Source organism: Ictidomys tridecemlineatus, chromosome 2, assembly GCF_052094955.1.
Source record: "Ictidomys tridecemlineatus isolate mIctTri1 chromosome 2, mIctTri1.hap1, whole genome shotgun sequence".
In the NCBI taxonomy this organism is placed as follows: Eukaryota; Metazoa; Chordata; class Mammalia; order Rodentia; family Sciuridae; genus Ictidomys; species Ictidomys tridecemlineatus.
This window is the reverse complement of record NC_135478.1, coordinates 49034945-49062071: the sequence shown is the minus strand read 5'-3', so window position 1 is coordinate 49062071 and position 27127 is coordinate 49034945. Positions and strand designations below refer to the sequence as shown.

The window sequence follows — 27127 nt, the reverse complement described above, 5'->3', positions numbered from 1 at the left end:
GTGCAGTCTTTGAACTCCTAGATCCAGCCCTGTGGGATGACTGCAGGGAACAAACACAAGCTCTTCTAGCCCTGCAACTGAGCTTCAAATCTCCAGTCTACCAGGCCGGCAGTGTCATGTCTCAAAAAAGCTTGTGGCCTCTCCCAGACGCCCTGCTTTTGTCCTGAACATCATAGCCCAGCCCCAGCCCCCAGCCCCCACTTCTTGTACCCTCCTATTCAAGGGATTCCTGGGGTCTTAGGACTGGACTGCCTGCCCTCCTCAGGCCTGTAGTTTTGCAGGTCAGGATCCAAAGCACAGAGACGGGAAATGCTGCCCACAACAAAAGTGGCCCCAGGGCCCAGGCCTCCTGATTTCTGGTTCAAGTGACTCTCATGTGGACATTAAAACCTTTTCTGGGGGCTGAGGATGTAGCTCGGGGGTATGGCACTTGCCTAGCATGCACAAGGCCATGAGCTCAATCACCAGCATCATTAAAAAAAACAGCAGCATCTCTTATTGTGAGGAGATGTGTAGGTTTGAGATGGGAAGATGGCTACAGCTCAGAGGCTTCTAAATGACAGAAGGGGCTTGTCAACAAGATAGATATGAGCACGCGTGTGTGTGCGTGTGTGTGTGTGCGTGTGTGTGTGTGTGTGTGTGTGTTCTCAACACAAACTCCTCAGGTCTAGGAGACACCTCTCTTGTACAACAGCTGGCCCAAGCACCTGACAACCCTCCCACGGATTATTAAGGGCCTACAGTTCCCTTCTGTGGATGTGGTCATTTGGAAAAAGCCGGAAAAGAAAGAAAGTCCCACAATCCCAGGCTGGGGACTCTAGGAGGACATGAAGCAGCTGCTGGTGTCCTGAGAGCTCCTGAGGAGCCATCCTGGGGAGCTGGGTGGGCAGCACAGTCCCTTCTAACAAGGCACTCTCACCCCAGGCAGAGCACTGAACAGGAAGAGCGGTCGTGTGGGTCTTTCCACCCACCACTTGAACACATAACTCAAATCCTGCTGCAGTGAAGTTGGGTGGGGTCCACGGACCATTAGAAAACTGAGGAGAGACAGTGCCATTATCCACACTCAGGGGGAGAAGTGGCCCTGAATAGAGAAGTGCCACTGTTGGGTGGCGTGCTCTGTGCCCTCTGGGAACTACGTCAGACCGTGTATTTCAGGAATGGCTCCATGGAGCTGGCGTGGGCTTCCTTTTCCTGGTGCCGTTGGTGAGTCAGCCTAGAGCCAAGACAAGTTCTGACATTTCATTCAAAGGCGGAAATAAATCACCATCTTTCTGAAAACAGCACCCCTCACCTATTGCTTATAGGACTATTATAGAACTCTGCCCTCTATGAAACAGCTGGACTCTTGAGCTTTTGGATTCTGGTAGGAGTTCCTGGTGGCCTTTTACACCCCTGCCCACATCTGCTTTGAACTCTGACCATCTACTCTGCTGTGGTGTTGGGAAAGATGAAGAACAGTGTCAGCATGTGGGGGAGGTTCAGTACAAGGAGAAACCGAGATCAAACAACCTTCCAGAAGCTAAATAGAATTTTAACTTGAAAAAATTCAGATCAGACTTAGTCACACAAACGTACAAGACTGGATCAGGCCGTCCCTCTCTGGTGACCTTAGTTTCCTCATCTATAAATAAAAAGATTAGTCTTGGTGCAACAGCTCTGGGATTCCTGCTAGCACAGCCCCCGTGATTCAATGTCCCTGTGGAATGAGCCCCCTGAGAGCAGAGAGTGCGCCTGCCTCACACCTGCCTCCTGACACTCGGCTGATACCTGTGGGCTGCATGGGCTGAATGGCTTCTTTTCATGTGCACTACACCTTGATGCCTGCCTGCAGGACAAGAGCCACAGACACTCAGGAAGTGATGCAGACAAACACACACAGGACAGAGTTGGGGCTGATTTGATGAGCCAATCTAGATGAGCGGCTGACCATGTCTGGAACTATTGAGGTGCAGTGTGGGGAAATGAAAGCTGCAAATGATGCTACTCTGACAGAACTGGAGCTGTCTTGAGAGCCCCAGTCCTATTTGTGATGTCTTTTCTCCTCTGTGTGCCAAAAAATAGCAGGGAGAAGAAGGGAATCCCTATAACAACCCAACGCACGATTTTGCAAGTTATAGTAAACGTGAGTTTGAAATAAACTTTCCTTCTCTTGGTTATTTGAAAAGGCAATAGCCGTGTACAGCACTTCAACTGGAAGATGGCAAGCCTTTTCTAGAAGATGTCTCCCACTTTAATGTGCGCGCAGTATACCCGGGGACCTGTTCAAGGCAGATTCTGAATCAGCAGGTCTGGGATGGGGCCTGAAGTCTGCACTTTTGACAAGCCCACGTGGTGCTGATGCGGTCAGGGTGGCCAGAGAACCACACTTTGAAGAGCCAGCCTCAAGGGCTGTGGTTTTCCAACCAGGCTGGGTCCTGGAATCACTCAGACAGCTCTATAAATCACGAGCCCTACCCGCAGGGACTGCGATTTCATTGGCAAGCATGCGGCCTGGGGCACTGGAACTTTTTAAAGCCCCCAAGTGATTCCACTACACAGAAGAGTTTGGTGCCCAAGAAATAAGCCTCAATTCCCCCACTCTGAAATAGGAATAAAAAGTGCCTCCCTCTAATTATTTTAAAGCAATGTTTTGAAGACCCAATAATCTGACAAAAATCTATCCTTTTAGCAAGGAAATTAACAATACCCAGAGTTCCACACAGAAAGCTTCTAAGCAGGGCTCGGCTTTAATCAATCAGTTGAATTTGGCTCATGGGCTCAGGTCTGCAATGGTTTTTACTGGTCCTTTAAGTCCACACTAGAATGTACTTAATATCTTGTTCCTCCTTCCATTGGCATCAGGCTTGGGCTATTGATGCTGTTTTGTGTGTAATCAGTATTGGAAGAGAAGCCATTTCAACTCAGACCCCTGGTAACATCCTGATTCAGGTACCCTCTATGCTTTGCACTGGAGGGGCTCAGGAGCATGGAAAAAAATAAAGGACCCTTCTGAATCATTGCTGTATTTAAAATAAATGCCTGGAAAATACAGATACACAATGTATTGTATATATAAAAACAGAGCCAAACTGCACGTGGTGGCATATACTTGGGATCCCAGTGGCTCAGGAGGCTGAGGCAGGAGGATCAAGAATTCAAAGTAAACCTCAGCAATTTGGCGAGGCCAAAAGAAACTCAGTGAGACCCTATGTCTAAATAAAATACAAAATAGGACTAGGTATGTGGCTCAGTGACTAAGCATCCCTGGGATCAACCCCTAGTACCTGAAAAAAAAAAAAAAAAAACAGAGCCAAATACCAAAAGAAATTGAAATTACTGTGTACATCACTGTGGATTATATACTCTCTGTTCTGTCAGAAAAGATAATAAAGATTATGAGTACTAGACATGACAATTTCTCTTCCCTATTTTTCTGTGCAAACATTATGAACATTTTACAAGTAAATAAAGTTCTTATAAATCTAAATTATAATCAAGTAAGTCTTTGTAAATAAATAATACCTTATTACAAATGTGCACATTTCCTTGTTTAGAAGTAGAGTTTCCCCCATGTTCATTACCTCTTTCTAAGAACAGTGCCCAGAGTGACCACAGCGGACAGATCCCTTGGCTTACCAGTGTAGTTTGCAGAATAGTTGTTTGGATCTAGAAACTTCTTAACCAGTTCACAATTAGACAAAATATGATTTGTGGTGATAACATTGAGATAGTTCTGAAGACCTTTCTGCCTCTCAGCTATGAATTCACGATCCATGTTGCCAATCAATTTTTTGGGAGGAAGAGGTAGACTTAGTCCTGCAATCTTAAAAAGGAAAATAAAGAGGTATTATACTTATGTCATCCACTAGTAAGATTCACTATTAGAATCCTAAGCCATCATAGTTCATTAAATTTCAGATAACATAGATTTTAAGATGCATCCTAATTTTAGTGGTATTATAAAAATGGGGAAAAAAACTATGTATATTGGAACTGATAAAATTCTGTATGAAGTATAGTAACTTTAAAATTTCAAAAGGGCTGGGGATGAAGCTCAATGGTAGAGTATTTGCCTAACATGTGTGAGGCCCTAGGTTCAATCTCTAGCACACCACAATTAAGTAATTAATAAGTTAATAAATTAACTAGTAAAAAATTAACCAAAGCTATACATAAACATAATGCAAAGAACCAATAATTTTTTAAAAATTATTACTGGCAGTTCTGTGGTACTTTGTCTCCCACTCTTTCTGCCACCAGGTGAAATCCCTTCTCCACTACCCTGAAACAGCCACATTCAATTCTTTCTGCGAATCTTTTGGCAGTGGGGAATGCTCATATTGCTTGGTCTTCTATGTCTTGACTTCTCATTTTTGGGAAATTTCTGAACTTTCCCATTATGGAAAAATTAAGATTTAGTTCTTTTTCACAATTCTTACCTTATTCCACACACATCCAATCCCCATCTGTACATATGTGATTATAATTTTAGTGTATCATTATCATATTTACATTAGGTAAATTATATTCATAATAGTTATATTCATAACAATTGCTAAACCTTTTGGGGGTTCTGTGATGTAAATTGAGACCTTTTAAAATTATCTGCTTCCCATCTCAAAATTGTGCCTTCCCCATCTGCTGCATGAGTGAGCTCTCAGCTATTGGATTTTCGGCCTAAAATATTTTGTTGTGGTTTTCATCTCTGTTATTATATTTGTCCTTGAGATGGTGTGTGTGTGTGTGTTTATAAAACCAATTGACTATTGTCTAGAGTGGTTTGGTGAGGAAAGAAAAGTAAATGCAGGTGCTCAACCTACTATCATTTTCCAGATCATTTAAAATGTTGAGTCTATTTTTCAAACTTAAAAACAAAGTATCGAATTGGCATTTTAATTCGGGGAGCAAAGTCACTTTCAAAGAGTGGCGCATTCAATGTGAGTGCTTAGATCAGAGCCATGTGGTGTGCATTATTGATGGAGGGTCTGGAGGGCACCTTGAATTCAGAAAAGTAAGTCATCTGGACCACTTGTGTGGACCAGCCTAACTGCGACTGTGCCACTCTACAGTTTTCAAATAATGATGCTGCCAGATGAAGAGCCTAAAGTTGATACTGGATGAGATGAAAAGGCTGGCTGATTGCCTATTTCTCCAACGTAATTATGAGAATACATCAGAGCACAATTAGAATGAATTTTCTATTGTGGCACAATTTATTGCCAGAGAATAAACTTATCAGTTTTAGGGTGGTTTCCTCTTTCACACAATTAGCCTTTATTGAATGACAGCTTCTTTATTCGCTAAATAAAAATGCATCCTCATCCAGCTATCACACATCCAAGACTCATCACTTCATTTTATTTTCATCAGGGACATGAAGTTTTAACCAAGGGTAATACATAACCCAAACGTAACAGATGTTTCCTCTTATATAGCTATTCTATGAAATTGCAGAATATAATCTTATTTTGAGTGTGTGTGCGCATGTGTGTAAGCCCACAGATAAGTTTATATAGGCACAAAAATTGTCTGGCAGGATTCACACGGTGGGTGGCTTAACAATAGCTACCAGCAAGTCTTTTTTTTTTTTTCAGATAACTACATAAACAACAGTTTTATTCATCTTTCAGAGATAATCTTTTAGCTAAGAAAATTATGCAAAACAATGAAAAATAACTATGATTTTTGTTTGAAAAAGAATATCCTGTTTGCTTGCTAATACAGTTATTAGCTGCAGTACATGGAAGTCCCAGGACACACCACTAACACACAGGCCTTCTTTATGTGCTTGAGAAAGACATGGGAGTATTCATGGACTTTCCCAATCTCTGTTAAGCTAGCTTTTGCAGTGAATGACTTGGAGAATACAGCCCAAAAAGCTGCTGAGCCTCTTTTTCTTCCAACTCCCTACTTATCTCTTCAAAATTCCCTTTAAGGCAACAAACGCTCCCGGGGTCTGTCCCTGCTGAGAGTGGCCTTTCTCAGTGAAGAGAGCGCCACTCTCTCTGTCCACTCCTTCAGCTTAAGCTCTCTCCTTGAGCTTTTGTCTCCATCCTCTTTCTTTTTCTTATTTGCCTTGTTTTCTAGGTTAAAATGAGCAATCTCATCACTTTTCTCTGTGATACACTTTAGCAGTGAATGACTCCTCCTGGCTGAGAGCTTCCCATCCTCAGTGTTAACTGTGCCTCTTTCCCCAATGCTGCTGCTCCTTGGCCTGGCTTCCTCCTCCACCACACAGTCAGACCCAGGAAGGCGCAAAAGGGCAGAAAGAGGTGGCTGCATCTACAAGTGGTGGTGCATGCCTGTAATCCCAGCTGCTCAGGAGGCTAAGGCAGGAGGATCACAAGTTCCATGTCAGCCTCAGCAACTTAGCGAGACTCTAGGCAACTTGGCAAGACCCTGTTTCTAAAAAAAAAAAGAAAGAAAAAAATATATATATATTGAAAGGGCTAGGAATGTGGCTCAGTGGTTATGCATCTATGGGTCAATCCCTGGTTGGGGGGGGAGTTGGGGGGGTGGGTGGCTGCCCATCCGGTCAGATTTCCTGTGACAGTCTTAATTTTTGTTTCTTTACTATGATGCTTATAATGCTCATTCACTACTTTTTCCTCCCAATTAAATAACAAGAAAATACCTTTTGCTTCTCAAACTGATTATATAGGAAGCAAGGATTTTTTTTTTTAAATTACCATTAACTAGTATTAACCTACTGGCCTGCACCACCGAACACCGGCACCAACTGCATCCTACCACACCCAGAATGGATATATATCTAATGTCATCAGGTTCAAACACCAATATTTTCACCATTTTTCACTTATGGTGGGGATGTAAGAAGGCATTTGATAGCTGTCTTGAATCGTTAGGTTTCCAAGCTTCAACCAGTCTATTTTTCTAAGCTTCATTTTACTCTAGGAAAATGTACTGATCTGCCTAAACCTCCCATGACTTTTTCCAAATCATCAGAGTTCTTTTGCCAACAGCTGCAATTACTGTGTCCCTACTATGTCAGATAGGCTGGAGGTAGTTTTTCTGCCCTATGTGAAGATCTCAGGTTAATATTCCTAGAAGTATAAAACTATGCAACATGTGTCATTTTTAAATGCCTTTTGCCCAGTAGGGTGTCATAGGCCTGTCATTCCTGCTATTTGGCAGAAGCAGGAGGATCACAAGTTGAAAATGAAAACAAAAAGGGCTGGGGAGGTAGTGCAGTGATGAAGTGCCCCTGGGTTCTATCTCTAGTACCAGAAAAAAGATAAAATATTGCCTTTTATAGAAGATTAACATTCAAGAGACATTTATTTTCTCTTTCAGCTTTGTCTTAGACTTTCTAGAATGCTTCCCAATCACAGAATATAAAATGACTAGAAGGGAGGGGAAATAACACTAGCACACAGTGATAAAGTTACGGAGCCCAGATTTCCTAGACAACTCACAGGGCCTCAGCATCTCTCTTTCACTACCTTCCCCTTTAACTAGCCCTCTGGATTGCCTTGAGTTCCTTTCAGAAGGAAAGGAGAACAGCAAAGCCCAGAGATAAGTACCGAGTTCCATTCACAGTGACAGCCCGAGGTGGGGCCCGGAGCCCACAATCTGACCGATGCCTAGTGAGGCCTCTAAATGACACAACAAACTATACCACAGTGTCAAGAAAACTAGCTTGAATCTGGATGAAAACAAAACATCCAACATTAATCGTTCATCTCTCTCACTTCTATCATCAGTTCTTAATGACCTGCTGACTACTTCAATCATCTAGTTAGTATTCTAGGGAGTTCTAAACTCTCAGTGGACCCTTAATTTGTCCCAATTTCCTCCCAGTGCACAGTAAGTCTCTCCAAGGTCAATGACGGGCAGGAATATTCAAATCACAAAACACTGGTGTTATGTGAGACCTTGGAAATCACCAGGTTCAACCCTTTTCAGATGGAGAAAATGAAGCTAAGAGGAGCCGGGTATGGTGGCCCATGCCTGTAATTCCAGTGACTCAGGAGGCTGGGGCAGGAGGATAGCAAGTTCAAAGCCAGCCTCAGCATCTTAGTGAGGCACTTGCAACTCAGTGAGACCTTGTCTCTAAATAAAATATAAAAAAAGGGTTGGGGATGTGGCTCAGTGATTAAGCACCCCTGAGTTCAATTCCCAGTACCAAAATAAGAAAAAAAAAAAAAAGGAGCTAAGAGAAGAAATGACAGACAGAGGTCTCAATGTTAGTAAGGGGCAGTCTGAGTTCCTCCCCAAGTCTAAGGGACAAAGTTTGTGTTCCTTCCCATCATCTCAACCACCTGTCTTTGTTTTATGCTATTTCCTTAGATGGTTGCTGATTTGATGTTTATTTGCATTTATTTAAGATAAATGATTTATCTTCATTGTTACCACAAAATATGTTCACTTACAGAATTTTTGGAAAATGCAGACTCTTTTCTATTTTTCTCCTTATTACAGCTCACAGGAGCTTATTTGTAAGGAAAAGTATAAATAACCAGATAATAACATAACGCATAATTCCACAACTTGGGGGTCACCATTGGCATATTCCTTCCAATCTTCTTTTCTCAACTTTTCATGTAACCATATTGTGTGGCACGTATAATTCTGCTTTGTTAGTTTCACCGAGGTATGTTCCTGTTGGATTCAGACACCACTCCACCAGATTATATTTCTCTTTCTTCAGCAGAAACTCATTTGTCTGTTGAATGAGTAATTGGACACCGAAAATCCTGGTCACAGTTTCATCGTGCGGTTCTGGTGTCTTTTTGGTCTGTTTTATGGAGTTTGTTTTGAAATTATTGTGTTGCCAAGAAGCTGTATGTTCTTTCTTCTATTTGTTTACTTGGATCAAGAAAAACCTCCCACTGAAAGGCTGTCTGGCTGTGTTCTACGCCACACAAGCCAACATCAATACATGTGGGTATTTGCATTTGAAATAAGATGCACATTGAAAGTGCCCATTTTAAAAGAGAAAATTACACTGAAGCAAAAATAAAATTCTGCTCCATTAAAAAGGCCACAATTGAATATCATAGAGATTCAAACTTATATCCCCAAAGTAAGAGAAATAAGACCTAAAAATCCTCCCCCCTACCCTTGTTCTCAGAGGCTAGGTGGAGTCGGTTTCAATTTTTGGAAATATTTCTCCATAATCTTTACTCAGCTGTGACAAAAAGACGCTGTATAAAGATCATCCAATACTGGGCAAAGATTCATTTGTGAATAAAGATGGAAGCACGTGGTAGGACCAGGGTTAACTCCCAAGATGCTCACATTACTGTATGGCTGCAGGGGGGGAACTTGATGGGAAAATCTGCCCCTGGAATCAACTGCACCCTGGTGGCTTATCTGCAAAGTCACCACAGACCTAGCTTTTATCTAAGCACAAAGAATACGCTATCAAAATCCACAAATGAAACCAATTAAGCCCATCAATGAGAAGAATTCAATCTCTGCCAATATGCTATCAAGAGATTTAAATTAGCCATACTACAATTAAAATTAAAAAAGACAGGGACTGGGGATATGGCTCTGCGGTAGAAAGCTTGCCCAGTATGCCCAAGCTGCTGGTTTGAACCCCAGCACCCCCAACCCCCAGAAAAAAGGATAACATGTGTCAAATGTATGACAAATATGGCAGTTGCTCACAGGTTTGCAGATAGCTGGGCCAATTCAACCAGAAGGAAAATAAGGCACTTGTGCTTTCGACAGTAAGTGTTGTAAATAACGGTAAAGTTTGGGCTCTTAAAATGCTATTTTCTGAAGTCTAATCAATAAAAGGTGGCCTTTAGAAGGAAAGAAGCACCACGCTCCCTGCCAGCCAGCCAGCCAGCCAGCCATTCTCCTGACCTTTGAGGACGGCATCAGAGGTCACTCAGGAAACAGGCTGATGGCCAGCTCGCCCATGAACGCAGCAGCCCTTTGCCTCCTGGCTGAGCTGGCCAGACCGCGCTCTCCAGTTCAAACTAGAATGGCTTGTGTTACCACTCCAATCTGAGGAATGACACAGGCCCCGTGATCTCCAGTAACCCACCGTGTTTGAAGACTATCCTGCCTGAGATGACACAGCTAGTGCTTCTAATGGTGCTCAAGCTCCTCCAGGACCCTGCCTGCAACCACTATAGGCACTGGCTGTTTGCAAACCGAGACTTTGCAGCTCATCCTTTTTTCCATTATGGCCACCAGGTTAGAATATCCACGTCAGAGAGATTTAGAAATACATATTTAAGAGAAAAAAGTTAAACTGAAAAAGGCTGTCTCTGCTGTTACTATTAGGTGTTGATCTGGGAGGCTAACTATACAGCCCAGTCCAATGGAGAGTTTGAGGGTCCCAGCTCAAATAACCAGTCCTGATCTGTGAAATGGGGATGCTACATCAGCACCTAAGCTGTATTAAGGATATGGTCTGGCACAAAGAGACTCACTTGCAAGGGGAATAGTAATTATAAATCACAAGTCCCTTCTCAAAAGTTTATTTTTAGAGCCACTTGTCATCTGTTTAAAATATGAATTGATTTCCTTTGTCAGGAAAGAATGTCCCCCAAAGGTCTATGTGTTAAAGGCTTGTCTCCAGGGTGGCACTGCTGAGAGGTGGTAAAACCTTTAAGAGGTGGGGCCTAGTTGAGAGGTCACTAGGGATAGGCTCTTGAAGGGGAATATGAGACCCTGCCCCCCTGTCATGTTTTCTCTTATCTCCCAGCAGTAAGGCAGGCCAAAGCAATAGGGCCAACTGATTATGGACTGAAATCCCCCAAACTGAGAGCTACCATAAACCTTTCCCCTTTATAACTGATTATCTCAGGTATTTTGTTATAATGATGGGAAGCTGACAAACACACCATTTCCAACCAGTTTCTAAGATACCCAAAGCAATGTGTGTCACTAGAGTTTCAAAACACTTACCTGCAAGCTGTTGTTCAGTAAATCAAAGTCACTGTATCTTCTAACAATCTGTAAGAAACAAGACAACAGTGTTTTGATTCTGCAAAGACATCCCTTTCCATTGCCTTATGAACTATTTACTGGCATTCCAGTGCTGAGGCCTTTATGCTAAGAGGAGGAGGACCTCTTGGGCTTCCTCTGCTTTATTTGACAGGCTCAGAAAATAAGCCCTGAGTTGGCTGGGCTATGGGAAACTGGTTAATGCCAGGCAAACTTACAAGACATTAACAAGTACATGAATTAATGATTTTCAAAATTAGTAAATAAATGAAGTTTTACTAAGCTTAGTCTCAAAAGGAAAGGTACAGTTCTGAGGCCATATTATCCTTCCCCTGGATCAAACTCCCAAGGAGATAGCCTATCACTCTAGAGACTGGATTACACCTGCAGGAAAGACTGCCACATCTCACCTGATTTCTCAGGCTTTCCCTCTTGGCAGACAGTCCACCTTTCATTGTCTACATTCTTTCTTAGTTGTACTGATGCCATTAAAATCATTCCAAGGTTCTTGGTAAGGGATTATTTCACTTTTGAATAGATCCACTCTCAGCCTTTATTGGGGTTGTCAAATGTTGGTATGCAGAAGAATTGCCTGGGAATATCCAGAACCTCTCTCAGGAATAATCTAATTCAGTAGGTGTAGGGTGGGCCTAAGAGTCCATTTTCGCCCAGCACTCCCAGGCTGCTAATGGATCTAGAAAACTGTGGATCTAGAAAACTGCACCCCCGCATGATTTTTCTGGTAAGATCTTGCTGTTGGTACTGCTTGCTACATCCACATGAAAAAGTTAAATTTAAGGCCATCTCTGATAAGAGCAAAAAAGCAAAAATTGTACAGTGGCTACCCCCAGAGATTATGCAAAATTCAAACTTATTCTGCCAAACATCTAAGTGTGAACTTGGACAAGTTGCTTAAGCTCTCAAACGTAAAAAAGGGGTAATTCTACTACACAGGACTGGTTTTAAAGGATTAAGTGAATATTAAGGCATTTGCACTTGAAGCAGTGCTGAACCCTTAATATGCTCAATAGATGTTAAATGAAATAATTATTTAAACAAACAGCAACTTAAAATTCTAGGCAAAGGAAAGATTTAAGTGTGGCCACTGTGGTCAGACTGCATGGGGAGAGACAAGAAACTGCATGAGGGGGCCTGGGGTTGTGGCTAATGGCAGAGGCTTAGCACATGCAAGGTGCTGGGTTCAATCTTCAGCACCACATAAAAATAAAATAAAGGTATTTAAAAAAAAAAGAAAGAAAGAAACTGCAAATGGTGGAAGATCAAGTTCAAGCTGAGCTCTGAAGGACAAGTTTACATTTTTGGAAAGAGGTGGAATGGTACATGTAACTATTAAAACAACAGAGGCTGGGGACATAGCTCAGAGGTAGAGCAATTGCCTAGTGTGTCCAAATCCCAACATTGCAAAACCAAGACAGAAGCAAACAGGAAAGAAATGGCCCAATTCAGAACGACAAGTCAACTGGAATGGGGAAGACTTCTAGATCTGTCTAGGAAGTGTTTTCTCTCTGAAGCCACCACTGGGGACAGAAGAGCTGGGGGCTCCAAGAAGACCCTCCCTTAGGACAGTGGGGGAGCTAGCACTAGGAGTGGCCCAGGAGTGAACTTGGGCATCCATGAAATGCAGTGACCTAACCATACAATAGTCAGGACACTGACTCCCCTTTCTGTGAACTGAACTCCCTCTAACCCCACCCACCTGAATCATGGCTGTAGGGGTTTGAGCCAGAAAACAAATTCCTAGATACTCTTTCTAGCAACCCTGTATATAATATAACCAAACAACTGGGAACAGAAAAACTTTTTATGATACTTGTTTTAAAGTCAAAGGTTTCCATTAGGGTAGAGGAAAGGGACCTAGGAGAGAGGATGGGAGGATAAGGGGAAGTACTTATGTTATATGCATATCTGAATATTCCACCATGAAACTCACTATTTCGAATAATTAATATGTAGCAATAAAGAAAAAAATTTTAAATGAAGGAAAGCTAATAGCTTATAGCTAAAAGAATATGATTTATATTTATGAATGTTCTGATTTTTCCAGTTTTTAGATGGCCTAAGTCAGGGTTTTGGTGACAAGTTCAAATCTATTTCTAGTTGATAAAAAGTGCTTACCTGCCAGCTGTTTTCTGCAGAAATTCCTCTTTGCACCCGAATGATATATTCCTAAAGATGGGGGAGAGAGGAAGAGCCTCAGTTATAAAACCATAGAATCAGAAACAAGTAAAAATATCAAATAAAGTGACTTCAGAGCAAAGAAAACAACAAGTTGACCTATTGCCTGCAAATCTAATATCCAAAATCTGAAACTTTTTGAGCATCACCATAATGTTCAAAATCTTTCTGCTTATTGAACAGGAGATACAGTTCAGTGGTACAGAGCTGGCCTAGCATGGGCAAGTCCCAAGGTTCAACTTCAAGCACTGAAAAAGAGAGTGAGCCAAGTGCAGAAGGGCACGCCTATAATCCCAGCAGCTCAGGAGGCTGAGGCAAGAGGACTGCAAGTTCAAAGCCAGCCTCAGTGACTTAAGGAGTCCCTAAGCAACTTAGTGAGACCATGTCTCTAAATAAAATATAAAAAATGGTAGGGATATGGCAGGAATAATTAAACAGAAAACCAGTTAAGATATAGAAAAACCTAAGAATACGATCAACCAACTGGATTTAATTAGCATTTGTAGAATACTCCATCCAATAACAGAAAATTACACATTCTTTTCTTTCAAGTGACCGTGCAGCATAACCAATACAGACCACATCCTGAGCCTTAAAAAAAAGAACAAAAAAAACACCTCACCAAGCTTAACCAACAACAAAGATAAAAGGAAAAATCTCCAAACAGTTTAAAACTAAATCACATACTTCTAAATAATCCATGGGTCAAAGAAATCTCAAGAGAAAAACAAACAAACAAAAAAACCCCTACTGAACAGAAAAATAACACAATGTTTGGGCTCAGAACAAGACACCCCAAGTTATGGTGCCTTGCTGTCCTAAATACTTTGAATTGAGGGAAATGACCAGAAGCAAAATGTCTCCTGCCCTTTTCCTCCCCCAGGGGAGGCCACAGAAACTAGAGACCTTCTCCTCCAAAAGCCAGTTATAAAACCTAAAAATATTACACCACTCTTCCCCTAAATGTTTGTGTGGCTGTAAAGAAATTCTTTGATCTACCTTGTCTTATAATAGCTCACAAGACCCTCATGTCAGAAGGGTTCAGCTCTTGACCTGGGAGGGAGGAATGCCACTGAGAAAGGCTAAGAAGGATCTGAACTAAGCCTCGCAGGGCTTTCCCATTTAGTCTTTTACCATAGAACATATATGTCCAATCACATGCATAAATGGCTATTCATTCTTCATTGAACCTAATCATAAAAATAGTTCTGATAGGCACAATGGCCCATGCCCGTAATCCTAGTGACAGGAGGCTAAGGCCAGAGATTGCAAGTTTGAGGCCAGCCTCAAAGACTTAAAGAGACTCTATCTCAAAAATTTTAAAAAGGGGTGGGGATGTAGCTCAGTGATAGAGCATCTGGTTCTATCCCCTGTCCTAGTGTTGAGGGTAGGGGAAGAGTTTTCCTTGAGACTTTGGGTCTTCATTTTTCCGAAGGCTCCAGTGTCATGTAAAAATGATTAAAGAAATTTGTTATGTTTTTCCTAATAATTTGATTTGTCAGTTTCTTCAGACATAGTCAGGAACTCTAGGAGTGCTGAAGAAACTTTTCCTCTGCTACAACAATAGAGCAAAATTTAGGAGACACAGCTCAAGTAGTGCTGAAAGGGAAATTTAAGCACTAAATGCTTTTGTAAGAAAAGAGAAAAGTATCACATCAATACTCCAAGCTCTGCCCCAAGAGCCTAACAAAGGATCATAATCAACTTGAAGCAAGGAGAAGGAAGAAAATAAAATACAGATAAAAGCAGAAATCAATGAAATTTGAAAAGAGAAAACCAGTGAAATTAAAAACCAATTCTTTGACAAAACCAAAAACTTGACAAACTTCTAATAAAGCTGACAGGAAAGAAAGAGGTAAGACACAAATGACAGACATCAGGAATGAAACAGGCTGTCACTCAGACTCCAGACTCTGCAAGGATCAGAGGGTGACATGAACACATCTACCCACGGAAATTCGACCACTTCAACGAAACAGACCACTTCCTCGAAACCACTAAGGACCACAACTCACCAATATGAAGTGGAAAAATTTGCTATCTTTATAACTAATAGGAAAGTTGACCTCATAATGTAAAAACTCCCCCCAAAGAATTATCTCGGCTTGAAGCTTTCATGGGAGAATTCTGCAAATGTTTAAAAATTCACACCAATTCTACACAAATGCTTCTGGAAAACAGATGTGGAAGAATTAGTTCCCAATTTATTTGATGAAGCTAGTATTACCCTACCTCAAACTAAAGATGCTACAAAAAAAGAACTATAGACCAATATCATTCATGAACATGGGCTCAAAAATCCTTACCATTTTTTTTTTTTTTGGTACCCAAGATTGAACTCAGGAGCACTTTACCACGGAGCCACATCCCCAGCCCTATTTTGTATTTTTTATTTAGAGACAGAGTCTCACTGAATTGCTTAGAGCCTTGCCCTTGCTAAGACTGGCATTGAACTCATGATACTCCTGTCTCAGCCTCCTGAGCCTCTGGGATTACAGATATGTGCCACCATGCCTGGTCTTATCAAAATATTAGCAAATATTAGAACTTAACAATATGTAAAAAGAGATCTGGGGAAGTAGCTCAATGGTAGCGCACTTGCCTAGCATGTAAAGAAAATATATGTGTACATATAGACAGATATACATATATTATACGAGCTTATTCCAGGGATGTAAAGCTGATTCATTATTCAAAAATCAATCAATATAATCTGCCATAATGAGCTGAAGAAAAAAATCACAACTCAGATGAAACAGACCACTTCCTCGAAACCACTAAATATGAAGAGGATAAATTTGCTATCTTTATAACTAATAAGATGATGCAGAAGCTGGGCATGGTGGCACATGCCTATAATCCCAGCAACTTTGGAGGCTGAAGCAGGAGGGTTGCAAGTTGGAGGTCAGCCTCAGCAATTTAGCAAGGCCCTAAGCAATTCAGAGAGACCCTGTCTCGAAATGAAAAGTAAAAAAGGGATGGGATGTGGTTCAAGGATTAAACACCCCTGGGTTCAATCCCTGGTACCAAAAAAAGAAAAAGAAAGATACAGAAAAACTGTTTGACAAAATTTAGCACCCTTTCATGATAAAAACTTTCAGAAAAATAGGAATAGAGGATAACTTTGTCAATCTGATACAAAGCTTCTACAAACCTCCTAGAGATAATACACTGGATGGTGAAAGACAACATTTCCCCCTAAGATAGGAACAAGGCAAGATGTCTGTGCTCACTGTTCTCATTTAACACAGTTCCAAAAAGTATATGGGTCAAATGGAAGAAATAAACAGGTTCTATTTGCAGGTGGCATGAAAATCTATGTAGAAAATCTCAAGGAATCTACAAAAAACGTCCTTGAACTAATAATTAATTTTAACAAGGCCTCAGGGTACAAAAGTCCTTTGCATCAATAAGTAAGTATATGCTGGGTGTAGTGGCACGCCTGCAATCCCAGTGGCTAGGGAGGATGAGGAAGGAGGATTTTGAGATCAAGGCCAATCTTAGAAATTTAGTGAGACTCTAAGCAATTCAGTGACACCCTGTCTTTAAATAAAAAATAAAAATTACTGGGGTTGGGGCTCAATGGCTAAGTATCTCTGGGTTCAATTCCTGGTACCCTCCTCCCCCAAAAAGTAAGTATACGAATATCCATTATATATCTATATTCATAGCAGTTTGACTACTGATAGTGCCCAAGCAGAAACAGACAGACCTTTCTCAATGGGTGGGTAAATTCTGCTATATCCATACCATGGAATACTACACACAAACATGAATGAAATATTGATACACACAACTTGGATGACTCTCCAGAGAATTATGCTGAGTGAAGAAAGCCAATCCCATAATGTTATATCTGAATGATTCCATTTATATCATTTTCTTGAAATCACAAAATTATAGAGATGAAGAACAGAGGGAAGTGGATGTGTCTGTAGAAGGACCAAATGAGGGATGGCAATGTTCTCTATTTTGCATCGATATCAATATCATGATTGTGTATCATATTATAGTTTTTGGAAGATGCTATCATTGGGAGAAATTGAAGTATATGGGTATATGGATCACACTGTATTATTTCTTATAGCTGCACATGAATCTATAATTATCTCAAGTATAAAGTTTAATTTAAAACTAAGCAAAATGCAGACATTCAAAATTAGATGTCTATTAGTCAGAAGACTATGATTTTTAGTGTTCAAAGTATGCATTTCATATCCAGTCAGCTATGAAACACTATGATTAACAAGTAAAAAGATATAATAGATATGCACCAAGGCCATTTCCTGAAGAAAACAAATCTCCTGACCCTCAAACCTGCCCAATCATAAAAATCATCAGGCAAGGTGGTGTATTTGAATATATTCCCAGGCCTGCATCAAATCTGTTAGATCAGAATCTCTAGGAAACACACACACACACACACACACACACACACACACACAACCTAGGTATTAGAAGTTTTAATAGCCTCCCCAGGTAATTCTTATTAATAAATAAGCAAGAAACCTAGACTCAGTACAACCTCCTACAGAGACAAACAAGGATTTCACAAGGTATGGATTAAATCATATAAAGAATGTTAACATTTTTTTTCTTCAAATGCTCAGAATTGTTATACTAATTTTAGGTGGAATGAATTAGGCATTACTTAGTCACTACTCAACAAATGTTCAATATAGTACTCCACAAATCTTTTCTACTGAATTAATCTCACTGACTTAAGTAGATTATTTAGAAAATAAAGCCAAAGAAGCATTGTTAACCTGGCAACTGGATTTTAAAACTGACTTTATTATACTACCATTCATTTCCATTCTATCAGCAAAGGCTGATAAAGTCCACAGAAGCAGAAATTCCTGCCTATACGTGAAGGACAGTATAGCCAGGTACAGTGGCAATCCCAGTGACTTGGGAGGATGAAGCAAAAAGTCAGTTTCGAGTCAAAAAGTCAGCTTCAGTAACTTAATGAGGCCTTAAGCAACTTAGCGAGACCCTGTCTCTAAATAAAACAAAAGAAGGGTTGGGGATGTGGCCTAGTAGTTAAGTGCTGCTAGGTTCAATCCCTGGTACCAAAAAAAAAAAAAAAAAAGAAAAAAGTATATTCAATAAGATTCACTCAATTATTATGAGTGAAACAACAACTGTGTACCTGGTGCCACACTTAGTGGGTTTCATATGGGGTTATAAAATAATTATTTCAAAACTGATTTGTGTAGTATGGCAAATTTCTTGTTTTTTTTTTTTTTTTTTTTTTTTTTTAACATTTATTTATTTTTTCTTAGTTCTTGGCGGACACAACATCTTTGTTGGTATGTGGTGCTGCTGAGGATCGAACCCGGGCCGCACGCATGCTAGGCGAGCGCGCTACCGCTTGAGCCACATCCCCAGCCCCCAATGGCAAATTTCTTAAGCAACACACTAATGCAATTAATTCTGAATATATAAAAACAAAATGCTAAAAATATCTGACAGTCTTACACTGGGAAATCAGTCCTTTGCTTTGAACTGTTCTCTGCTCTGGGCTGTTACACTGCCAAATTTTCTGACCTTTTATATTTCTAATAAGTAGAGATATAAATTAGCATATTTAATTGAGTAATTCCTAACAATACACATAGATTTTTCTTTTTATGTCTAAAGAAGGTGGGGAGATGGTTGGGGTGGCACATGCCTATAATCCCAGCTGCTCATGAGGCTGAAGCAGGAGGATGACAAGTTCAAAGCTAGCTTCTAGCTACTTAGTGAGGCCCTAAGCAACTTAGCAAGACCCCGTCTCAAAGTAATTAATAAAAAATAAAAGGGGCTGAGGATGTGGCTCAGTGGTTGAGTGCCTCTGGGTTTGATCTCAAGGAAGAAAGGAAGAAAGAAAAAAGAAAAGGAGAGGGAGGGAAGGAGAGAGAGGAGGAGGGAGGGAATGATAGAAGGAGGGAAAGAAAGAAAGGAAGGATGGGGGGAGGGGGGAAGGAGGGAGGAAGGAAGGAAAAGGAGAAATATTAAATCTCAAAAATTAGTTTGAGCATCCACTGCTTCATTTATCAGAGGAATATGTGAATTTTTAAAATTCCAGCTCAGTGTTGGGCAGTTGGTAGGTGTTGGCTAGGCATTGCTGGCCTGCCTGCCTTACTTTTCAGTTCAAAGTTTGGATATGTTTTATAAGATGTTGTTACCACCTGTGAACATGAATCAAGCACTCTCATGTTCACAGTCTGAGCTTGGTTCATGCTGGGGATAGAACTCTCATCTAGAAATGTGTAGTCTGTCCAGAAAGGCACTGCAGGCCACTCCTTCCCTCTCCACACATGTAGTTGAGGTTTTTTAAAAATATAAACTTAGCTGCAAAATAGCCCCCAATAATGATTGGGGCAGTATCTGGCAGAAGGGAAGCCGTAGCTACAAACAGTACTTGGGTCCTTATGTCAGGCTATAACGTCCCAAAATGACATTCTAGTTACTGTTTCTGCCAAGAGACTCAAAATAAGTTTAAGTCAGTGTTCTCAAAAAAAGGGGTAGGGGAAGGGTGGTAAAAAAGGGTGATTCTGCTTCTAAGTGACATTTAAAGACTTTTTTTTTTTTTTTTGGTATTGGGGGTTGAAACTAGGGGTGCTTAACCACTGAGTCATATCCCCAGGCTTTTTTATTTTTTATTTTGAGACAGGGTCTCACAAAGTTGCTTAGGGCCTTGCTAAATTGCTGAGGCTGGTCTCCAACTTGTAATCCTCCTGCCTCAGTCTCCCAAGTCACTGGGATTACAGATGTGCTCACCACCACATCTGTTGTCTGGAGAAGTTTTTGATTATCATGGTGGGGGAAGGGAATATAAACTGAGGCCAAGAATGCTATTATACAAATAGGACAGCCACCATAACAAAGAACTGACCCCAAATGTCAAAGTGCCAAGGTCCAAAGTACTAGATCACCTCAGTCTACAGAGGCCTAGGCCACAGGTTGAGGTTAGGAGTTACTTCTGTCATCAGCTGCCCTTGTTCCACAGTCCACAGGCAATACCATCTGTAGCACATTCACATCTACCTGCGGAATGCATTTGGCTACTGGTGGTGTATTTTTTTTTTCTTTTTGGTATTGGGGATTGGAACAAGGGGCATTTGACCACTGAGCCATATCTGCAGCCCTATTTTATATTTTATTTAAAGACAGGGTCCTGCAGAGTTGGTTAGGGCCTGGCTAAATTGATAAAACTGGCTTAGAACCTGAGATCCTCCTGCCTCTGTCTCCCAAGCTGCTGGGATTACAGGCATGTACCACTGTGCCCGGCTACTCAGATATATTTTTATTCCACTTCAAAGGGGCAAGTTGGTCCCTAATAATAAAAACATTTGATTTTTTAAGATTGCTTGATACCACTGTCCATACTGGCCAAAAGGAAATACTTTCATCTCAAATTTCTGCTGATTTAAACTAAAGAAAACAGCATGGCTGTCTACTGCTTGCAAGCAGAGACAACTCTTAGGAAAACCTGGAGACCAGTAAAACCTAGCCTTTGAAGTCAGGCCTCCATGTCCCAAACTGGAGTCAGCAGCCCAGAATCCTCCAGTGAACCTGCCCATCCTTCCTGTCCTCTTTGATGTGGAACAGAACCTAAGATGTGTGTACAAGAGGATGTAAACCACCAGGGACCAAGACACAGAAAAGGGGAGCTGTCAGCCCCACAGGGCAGCCCTGAGTCAGAGGTATCTAGGCATCACCACCAACTCTGCCCCATGCTGCCACTTCCCCAAAGGGCCCTCTCCCTCTGGCTCCTCTGACACCACATCCTTGATCTTGGCATGCCAGGGAGGCCTGAGCATGTGGGTATTTTGACAAGTCATTGTGGTTTGGTGCTGAAGTTTTTCAAATTGGACCTGCACTAGTACCACGTGATTTCTGACTTAGAGGAAGAAAGAGAAGGGAGGATTAATGTCAAAGGAGCACTAACCACATGCTAAGAACTTTGCTAAGCATCTAACCAAAAGCTTCTTATTCAATCCTTCCGCTCCTTAGTCAATCCTTCTCAGCAGCCACCCAAGTGGGCAGATCTCTACTCAGCAAGATATAGTGAGCTGCCCAATGTTGCACAACTGAAAAGCAGCGGATTGGAAACTGGAATTCAAGTCCTGCTGACTCCCAAGTCCCTCCAATTTTCCAAACATGGCTGGTGACCCCCCACTGACCTAGGTAGCTGTGAGGCCAGTCTCTTTCTGCAGCCCTAAAAGACAGGGGTCCACACTAGTGCATGGCATTTGGCTGGTTCACCTCTGATGATGCCAACCTATTGACCAACCTGAGGGTCCAGGGATGGGGGCGTCATTTCCACAGCTGATGATAAATGCTTCCAATATACGCCATTTTCCAAGTAAGTATCCCCATGAGCATTTTGTTTCCTGAGCTTCCAAATGGGTAATTCAGGATTTCACTGTTTAGTTGCTCAAAGATGCCTTGGTTTGATGAGATTTTTGGAAAACTTTAGTGAAGTTACAAATACAGATCCCTGTGTGTGTGTGTGTGTGTGTGTGTGTGTGTGTGTGTGTGTGTTGCTAGGGATCAAACCCAGGGCCTCACACATGTTAGGCAAGGCTCTACTATTGACCCTCACACAACCACATGGAAAGAAAGGTGTTAGAGAAGCTAGTTCCAACACTTATGTAAACCTACAAATCAGCCTAAATCTCATAATTCTCTCTTCCCTTTTGGAACAGCTATCAGATTTAGCCTAAGACTCAAAATACAGAAATACATGGTATGGCTGTTCTGAGATGTTTTACAGATAATTCTTGTTGCACCCACCTCTACCTAAGCAGGACATCTCAAAACCAGCTGAATTCTACGGAACCCAGACCACACACACACACACACACACACACATACAAAAAAAAAAAAAAAATCCCTACGCTTGGGCCCTGACTCCCAAAGATGCAAGTTTAATTTGTCTGGGGTAGGGCACAGGTATTAATAGGTTTAGAAGTTCCCCCAGGTGATTCTGATGTGCAGCTGGGGTAAGAACAACTGTTTTCAAACCTTTCATAATCGGAAGCAGCTCCACACCATGAAAATAAAAACCCTTGCACAGAAGGAAGGAAACCAATGAACCAAGCACTCGCCACATCTCACCGGACTCCTCCCCACTCACTTCCTTCCCTCCCTGACTCCCACCAGGGCTCAACTCTGCTCTTCTTGGGTAGACTATGCACCTAACCTGAGCTTCTCAGGATCCCTCACATTTGACCCCATAGTGGTGGCTCCCACAGCATCACCCACAATATCGAACGATGTTGTTTGAGGTGAGCAAAGAAGAACTGCTACTCTCATTTGGCAGCTGGGGGAACCGAGTCTCTGAAGGATGGATGCCTGGACTAGCAATGGTGGATCTGGATAGGGCAGGCCTTTTAGTCTTTAGTACCCACCAGCCACACCACTCCTCTGGGGTTACTCCCAAACCTACTTGTTTTCTGGAACCTTCCCTTCATAGGAAAAGCCACCAAAGAATGCTAAAAGCAAGTCAGGAATAGTGGCACACACCTGAAATCACAGTGGCTCAGAGACTGAGGCAGGAGGATCCCACGTTCAACGCCAATCCCTGATATATATATATATATAAATGCTAAAAACCTTTCTGGACATCCAGCACCATGCCACTTCTTGGCTCCAGAATCTTCCATGACCCTCACTGGCCACAGGACAAACCCAAACTCTTTAGCCTAGCTTCCACATTTTTCTACCTTCTGATAAAACTGACCTAACCCTTTTTTCTATTCAACCCTCCTCTGTCAGACTCTTTAGAACATAAATATTCTTACTCACCTTGCTTTGCTGCTCTACTTATTAAAAACCTGGGAAGCTCTACCTTTTAAACGTTATGGCTATTTTTGTCTCATATCTGTCTATATTTGGGGAGGGGGATCTTTCCAACTGAATTAAGTTTTTCAAGAGCTACAATCACACATTTCTTTGTGTTCTAAATAACACTTGAACACAATGTCAGGCCAATGGCAGAAGCACAGCAGATACCTGCTGATGGGTATTAGCTGACTGACCCCTTGCATTCTCAGGAGGAGGAAGCTTATACACCTACATCAGGCCTCAGACTTACCACTCCTTTATAAGAATTAGTGCTTAGGGCTAGGGATGTGGCTCACTGTTCTAGTGCTTGCCTAGCATGTGTGCACGAGGCAATCCCCAGCAAAAATTTTTTAAAAATAAAAATAGAATTAATGTTCAAAATCAGTGTCACACAGCACAGCAGCTGCACCTCACAAGCAAAAGTCTGCATCATTCCAAAGGACAACAAGGTTTCTGAAGAAATTCTCATAACAGAATCGGCTTATAAAACTTCCGCTGAGCTCACTGGCCACCTGCCTTGTGGCTTACGTCTTTAAAATTTCATTTCGAATTAAGGATTACTTCTTGCTTTGCTAAATTGTCATTATTTATCTCGGTTTCATCTGCAGATTTTCAGTGCTGGGACCTACCTTTGTTCTATAGCCATTGCTATGCAAGCCAGTAATGTGTAAAAATGGCCCTCAAAGAAATGAAAACATTGGGTTTTTAAAGGCATCCAAAGAATCACCACTAATCTTAAAAAATAAATTCTGGCAGGTGAGTGAAGCCAAGTGCATCTCCTTTCCCACCATGTGAAATGAATTTCCTTTAAAAATTCAACCAACTGGATCACAGAAACGTGTGCTCTAACCTTATGCAAAGCAAATCTCCCAGATTCTTCTCTGCTTGAAGAATTGACACAGAACATATCACAAACACACTTTGATCCCTGCAGTGAGATGAGCAACCACTGTCATGCATGCTTCTCCTCTCTGCAGGCCTTTTGAAGTCCAAGCTCTCCTCTGTGGGATGGTCTCCCAGCAGGAGAACTGATCTCTAGGCTGACTTCAAAGAAAGCTGATGATCCAGCTAAGAGAAATACTGCAAAGAAGCGCTCCAGACTCCCTTGACCTCAGACATGACTATGGAATGGATATGGCATCTTAAGCAGCCAGATTCTGCAGCATTCTATAGAACAATGACCCTTAAATGATGCCAAAGCAAATTATCTAATTTGCTAAAATGTGAACCCAATAATTCTATCTTATATCAGAGGAAAGGCGGGAGTGGATTCAAAAAGCCTCAATTAAAACAAAATAAAGATTTCATTTACTTGTGCAATATGCTCTTAAACTGTAGAGGTGGATGCAGTATGAATAATGATTAAATACTACCCTCTATATTTAGCTAGAAAAGACTATCAAACATACAATCTCTGTTGCCAATGATGATTTTTAGGTGGGCTCTGGCACCTACAGTGACCAACTCCATTACAACCTTAGCTGGTACTCAAGGGACACCTTCAGGGTCTGGAAGAAGAAGCCAGTCACTGTGTAATGATTAGCCACAATGTGTCACCCCCCTTCCACACCACAGCCATAGGCCCGGAGGGTGGGGAGGAGGACAAAAGCTTTCTATTCAGAGACCTGGACTTAAAGCTCAACTGCCACTTACTAGTTTCCTGGACTAATTTCTCTGGGCCTCAATTTATTCATCTGCAAAATCATCTCTTCCCATTAGGGTTGTGATAAATATTCGATAAGATAGCATATTTAGAGCAGCCAGCATAATGACCAGCTTTGTTAACTGTTAGTTTTTTTCCTAGCTAAGAAAACAGCAAACACAATACAAGCATTTTTTGTTTTTGTACCAGAGATTGAACCCAGGAGTACCTAACTACTGAGCCACATCTCCAGCCCTTTTTATATTTTCTTTTGAGACAGGATATCACTGAGTTGCTTAGGGCCTTGCTAAGTTGCTGAGACTGGCTTTGAATTTGTGATCCTCCTGCCTCAGCCTCCAGAGCCCTGGAATTACAGGCCAAACACAAGCTTTCTGCAGGTGAATGCATTGTGGTTTTAATTGGCAAGCAGGAGGCGGTGGCAACACTAGTAAGTGAATAAGCTCTATTAAGTAAAAAACAAAAGGTCATTTTCTTAAAACACGGAAACAATGTCCTCAGTCTTTGATTATTCTAGAGTTTTTACTCTGTTGTCCCAGGTTCTTGCCCATTTCAAGCTTTTTTCTTTTTTTCATCCCTACATTTTTCTGGATATCCTCAATGAACATATATTACTATTATGATAAGAAAAGACAAATTTTAGTGTTGGTTTGCAGGCTGCAGGCATAACTCAGTGGCAAGCACTTGCCTGGCATGCATAGGCCCTGGGTTCAATTCCCAGCATTGCAAAAAAAAAAAAAATCTTTGTCAGTTTGCTGCACACGTAATTTAAAACATGCCACTTGAAGGAATTCTGAGTGATAAGATAAGAATTTAGATTATCTGAGCTTGAATAAGAGCCTGATATGTTATCAATGACATGTGCAATCAATCACTCCTTTTCCTTGGTGAGGAACCTTTTGGTCCTTTTACTGCCCATCAGCACTTTTACTGTTCTGGGAAGACTAGGAAAACAAAAGATGAAAGTCAAGTCAGTGAACTCTTCTATTTGTATCAAGACTGGTAAAACATTTGGTGGGAACAAAGCTTGAAATTCTGGGTGGAAGTCAAGCTGCAGAAGTCCCTACTGGTTTTAATAATGGTTGGTCACTACAGAGTTGATTATACCTAAGTCAATTCTACCAAGCCTCAACATGCCAGTGTCCTCCTGAGTCACTATTCCAATTTCATAACTAACCATGTACGTGATGGCACACTGCACAGGCCATGGGGTCATATATCTCTTAGAAGGTACAACTGCCGTGCTTATGGAAGACTTTGCCTTCTGTCCCTCAGCTTCTTTCATCTCCCAACAAAAGACCAAGGCTCAGAGAGGGTAGATGCCTCAAGGTTGCAAAGCTTGTATGTGGTGAGAATAGACTGGACTGCAGGCCGACAGGCCTACCTCACACAGGGGTACAGCAGTTCCTACATTCTATGGCCTTGGGCAGAATGCTGTCATGTTATATACAGTCTTGTTCTAATGAATGGAGGTTATCTGGGCAGGCAGAACTGGTCTATCAAGTCAGAAGGAAGCTGAGAACAAGAGCAGAGTAAGGACATGCAGCCAGAACAGAGCACAAGAGTTAAGTATAGGAACACAGCTCTCTAAACACCACCTGACCACAGTCTCCTAACTTTAATATCCCCAAACTTTGCAGCCCAGCTCCTTCTTCATGAACACAAACTTCTGGGGTTGACTGGAAACCAGGTAGCACATAGAAGCTGTGTACAAATGATAAGTGATTTTCTTTCAAATGTTAAGCAAGCCCTGCCATGCAAGAATCAGAAGCAGAAAGGAGCATTTTTATATGAAGATGCCATAAGTGGACACCAGGTTTATGAAGAATTCAACAATTTGAATGGCAGTTAATTTCCGCTGTACAAAAGTGGAACAGGGTCCTTGAGGAGACTGTTGTTTCCACACCAAGTTCCTATTAAACTCTCCAAGGTACCAACCCCTCATGGGGCTTCCTTCCTGTGCTTAATTGTTAAAAACCATGCTACTCAAGACGCTGGATTTAAAATTCAAGGCCAGACCAGGCAACTTAGCAAGAACCTGTCTTGAAGCAAAAAGGGCTGGGGATGTAGCTCAATAGTAGAGTACTTGCCTAGCATGGCAAGGCCCTGGGTTTAATCCCCAGTGCCACAAACAAGCAAACAACACACACACACACAGAAGTTCTAGGACTCAATGCTCACCAACTTGCTGGTCACAGAGCTCACAGGCCTCAGCCTCTCAGGCTTCCTCCACCAGTTTAATTGTTTCAAGACAGCAGCCATCTAATTTGACATTCAATATGGTAGCCTCTAAGGCCAGGGGACCTCTGAGCTCTTGAAATGTAGCTAGTGAAAGGAAGTAAATTTTTAATTTTATTTAATTTAAAGTAGCCTAGTGGCTATAGTATGAGGCAATGTAGTTATAGACTATTTGCAGGTACTAACAGATATTTATGAAAATGAATGCATACTAAATAGTGTATTATGACTTGCTTTTTCCCCACTTAATATAACATGGCTCTCTCTCCATATTAATGCTTTTGA

At 41.5% G+C, this 27127-nt stretch overlaps 1 protein-coding gene across 10 annotated transcripts in view; it reads right to left on the bottom strand.

Moving 5' to 3' along the window:
* Pxk (PX domain containing serine/threonine kinase like) overlaps positions 1-27127 on the bottom strand; it is a 75157-nt gene that overhangs the window by 34859 nt on the left and 13171 nt on the right. For all 10 annotated transcript variants that reach the window (XM_078038524.1, XM_078038523.1, XM_078038526.1 and 7 more), the window contains exons 2-4: positions 13048-13098; positions 10873-10920; positions 3619-3805 (exon numbers count right to left, since the gene is read on the bottom strand). In XM_078038524.1, the coding sequence (XP_077894650.1) occupies positions 3619-3805; positions 10873-10920; positions 13048-13098 (286 nt within the window). The remainder of the gene's footprint in view (positions 1-3618; positions 3806-10872; positions 10921-13047; positions 13099-27127) is intronic.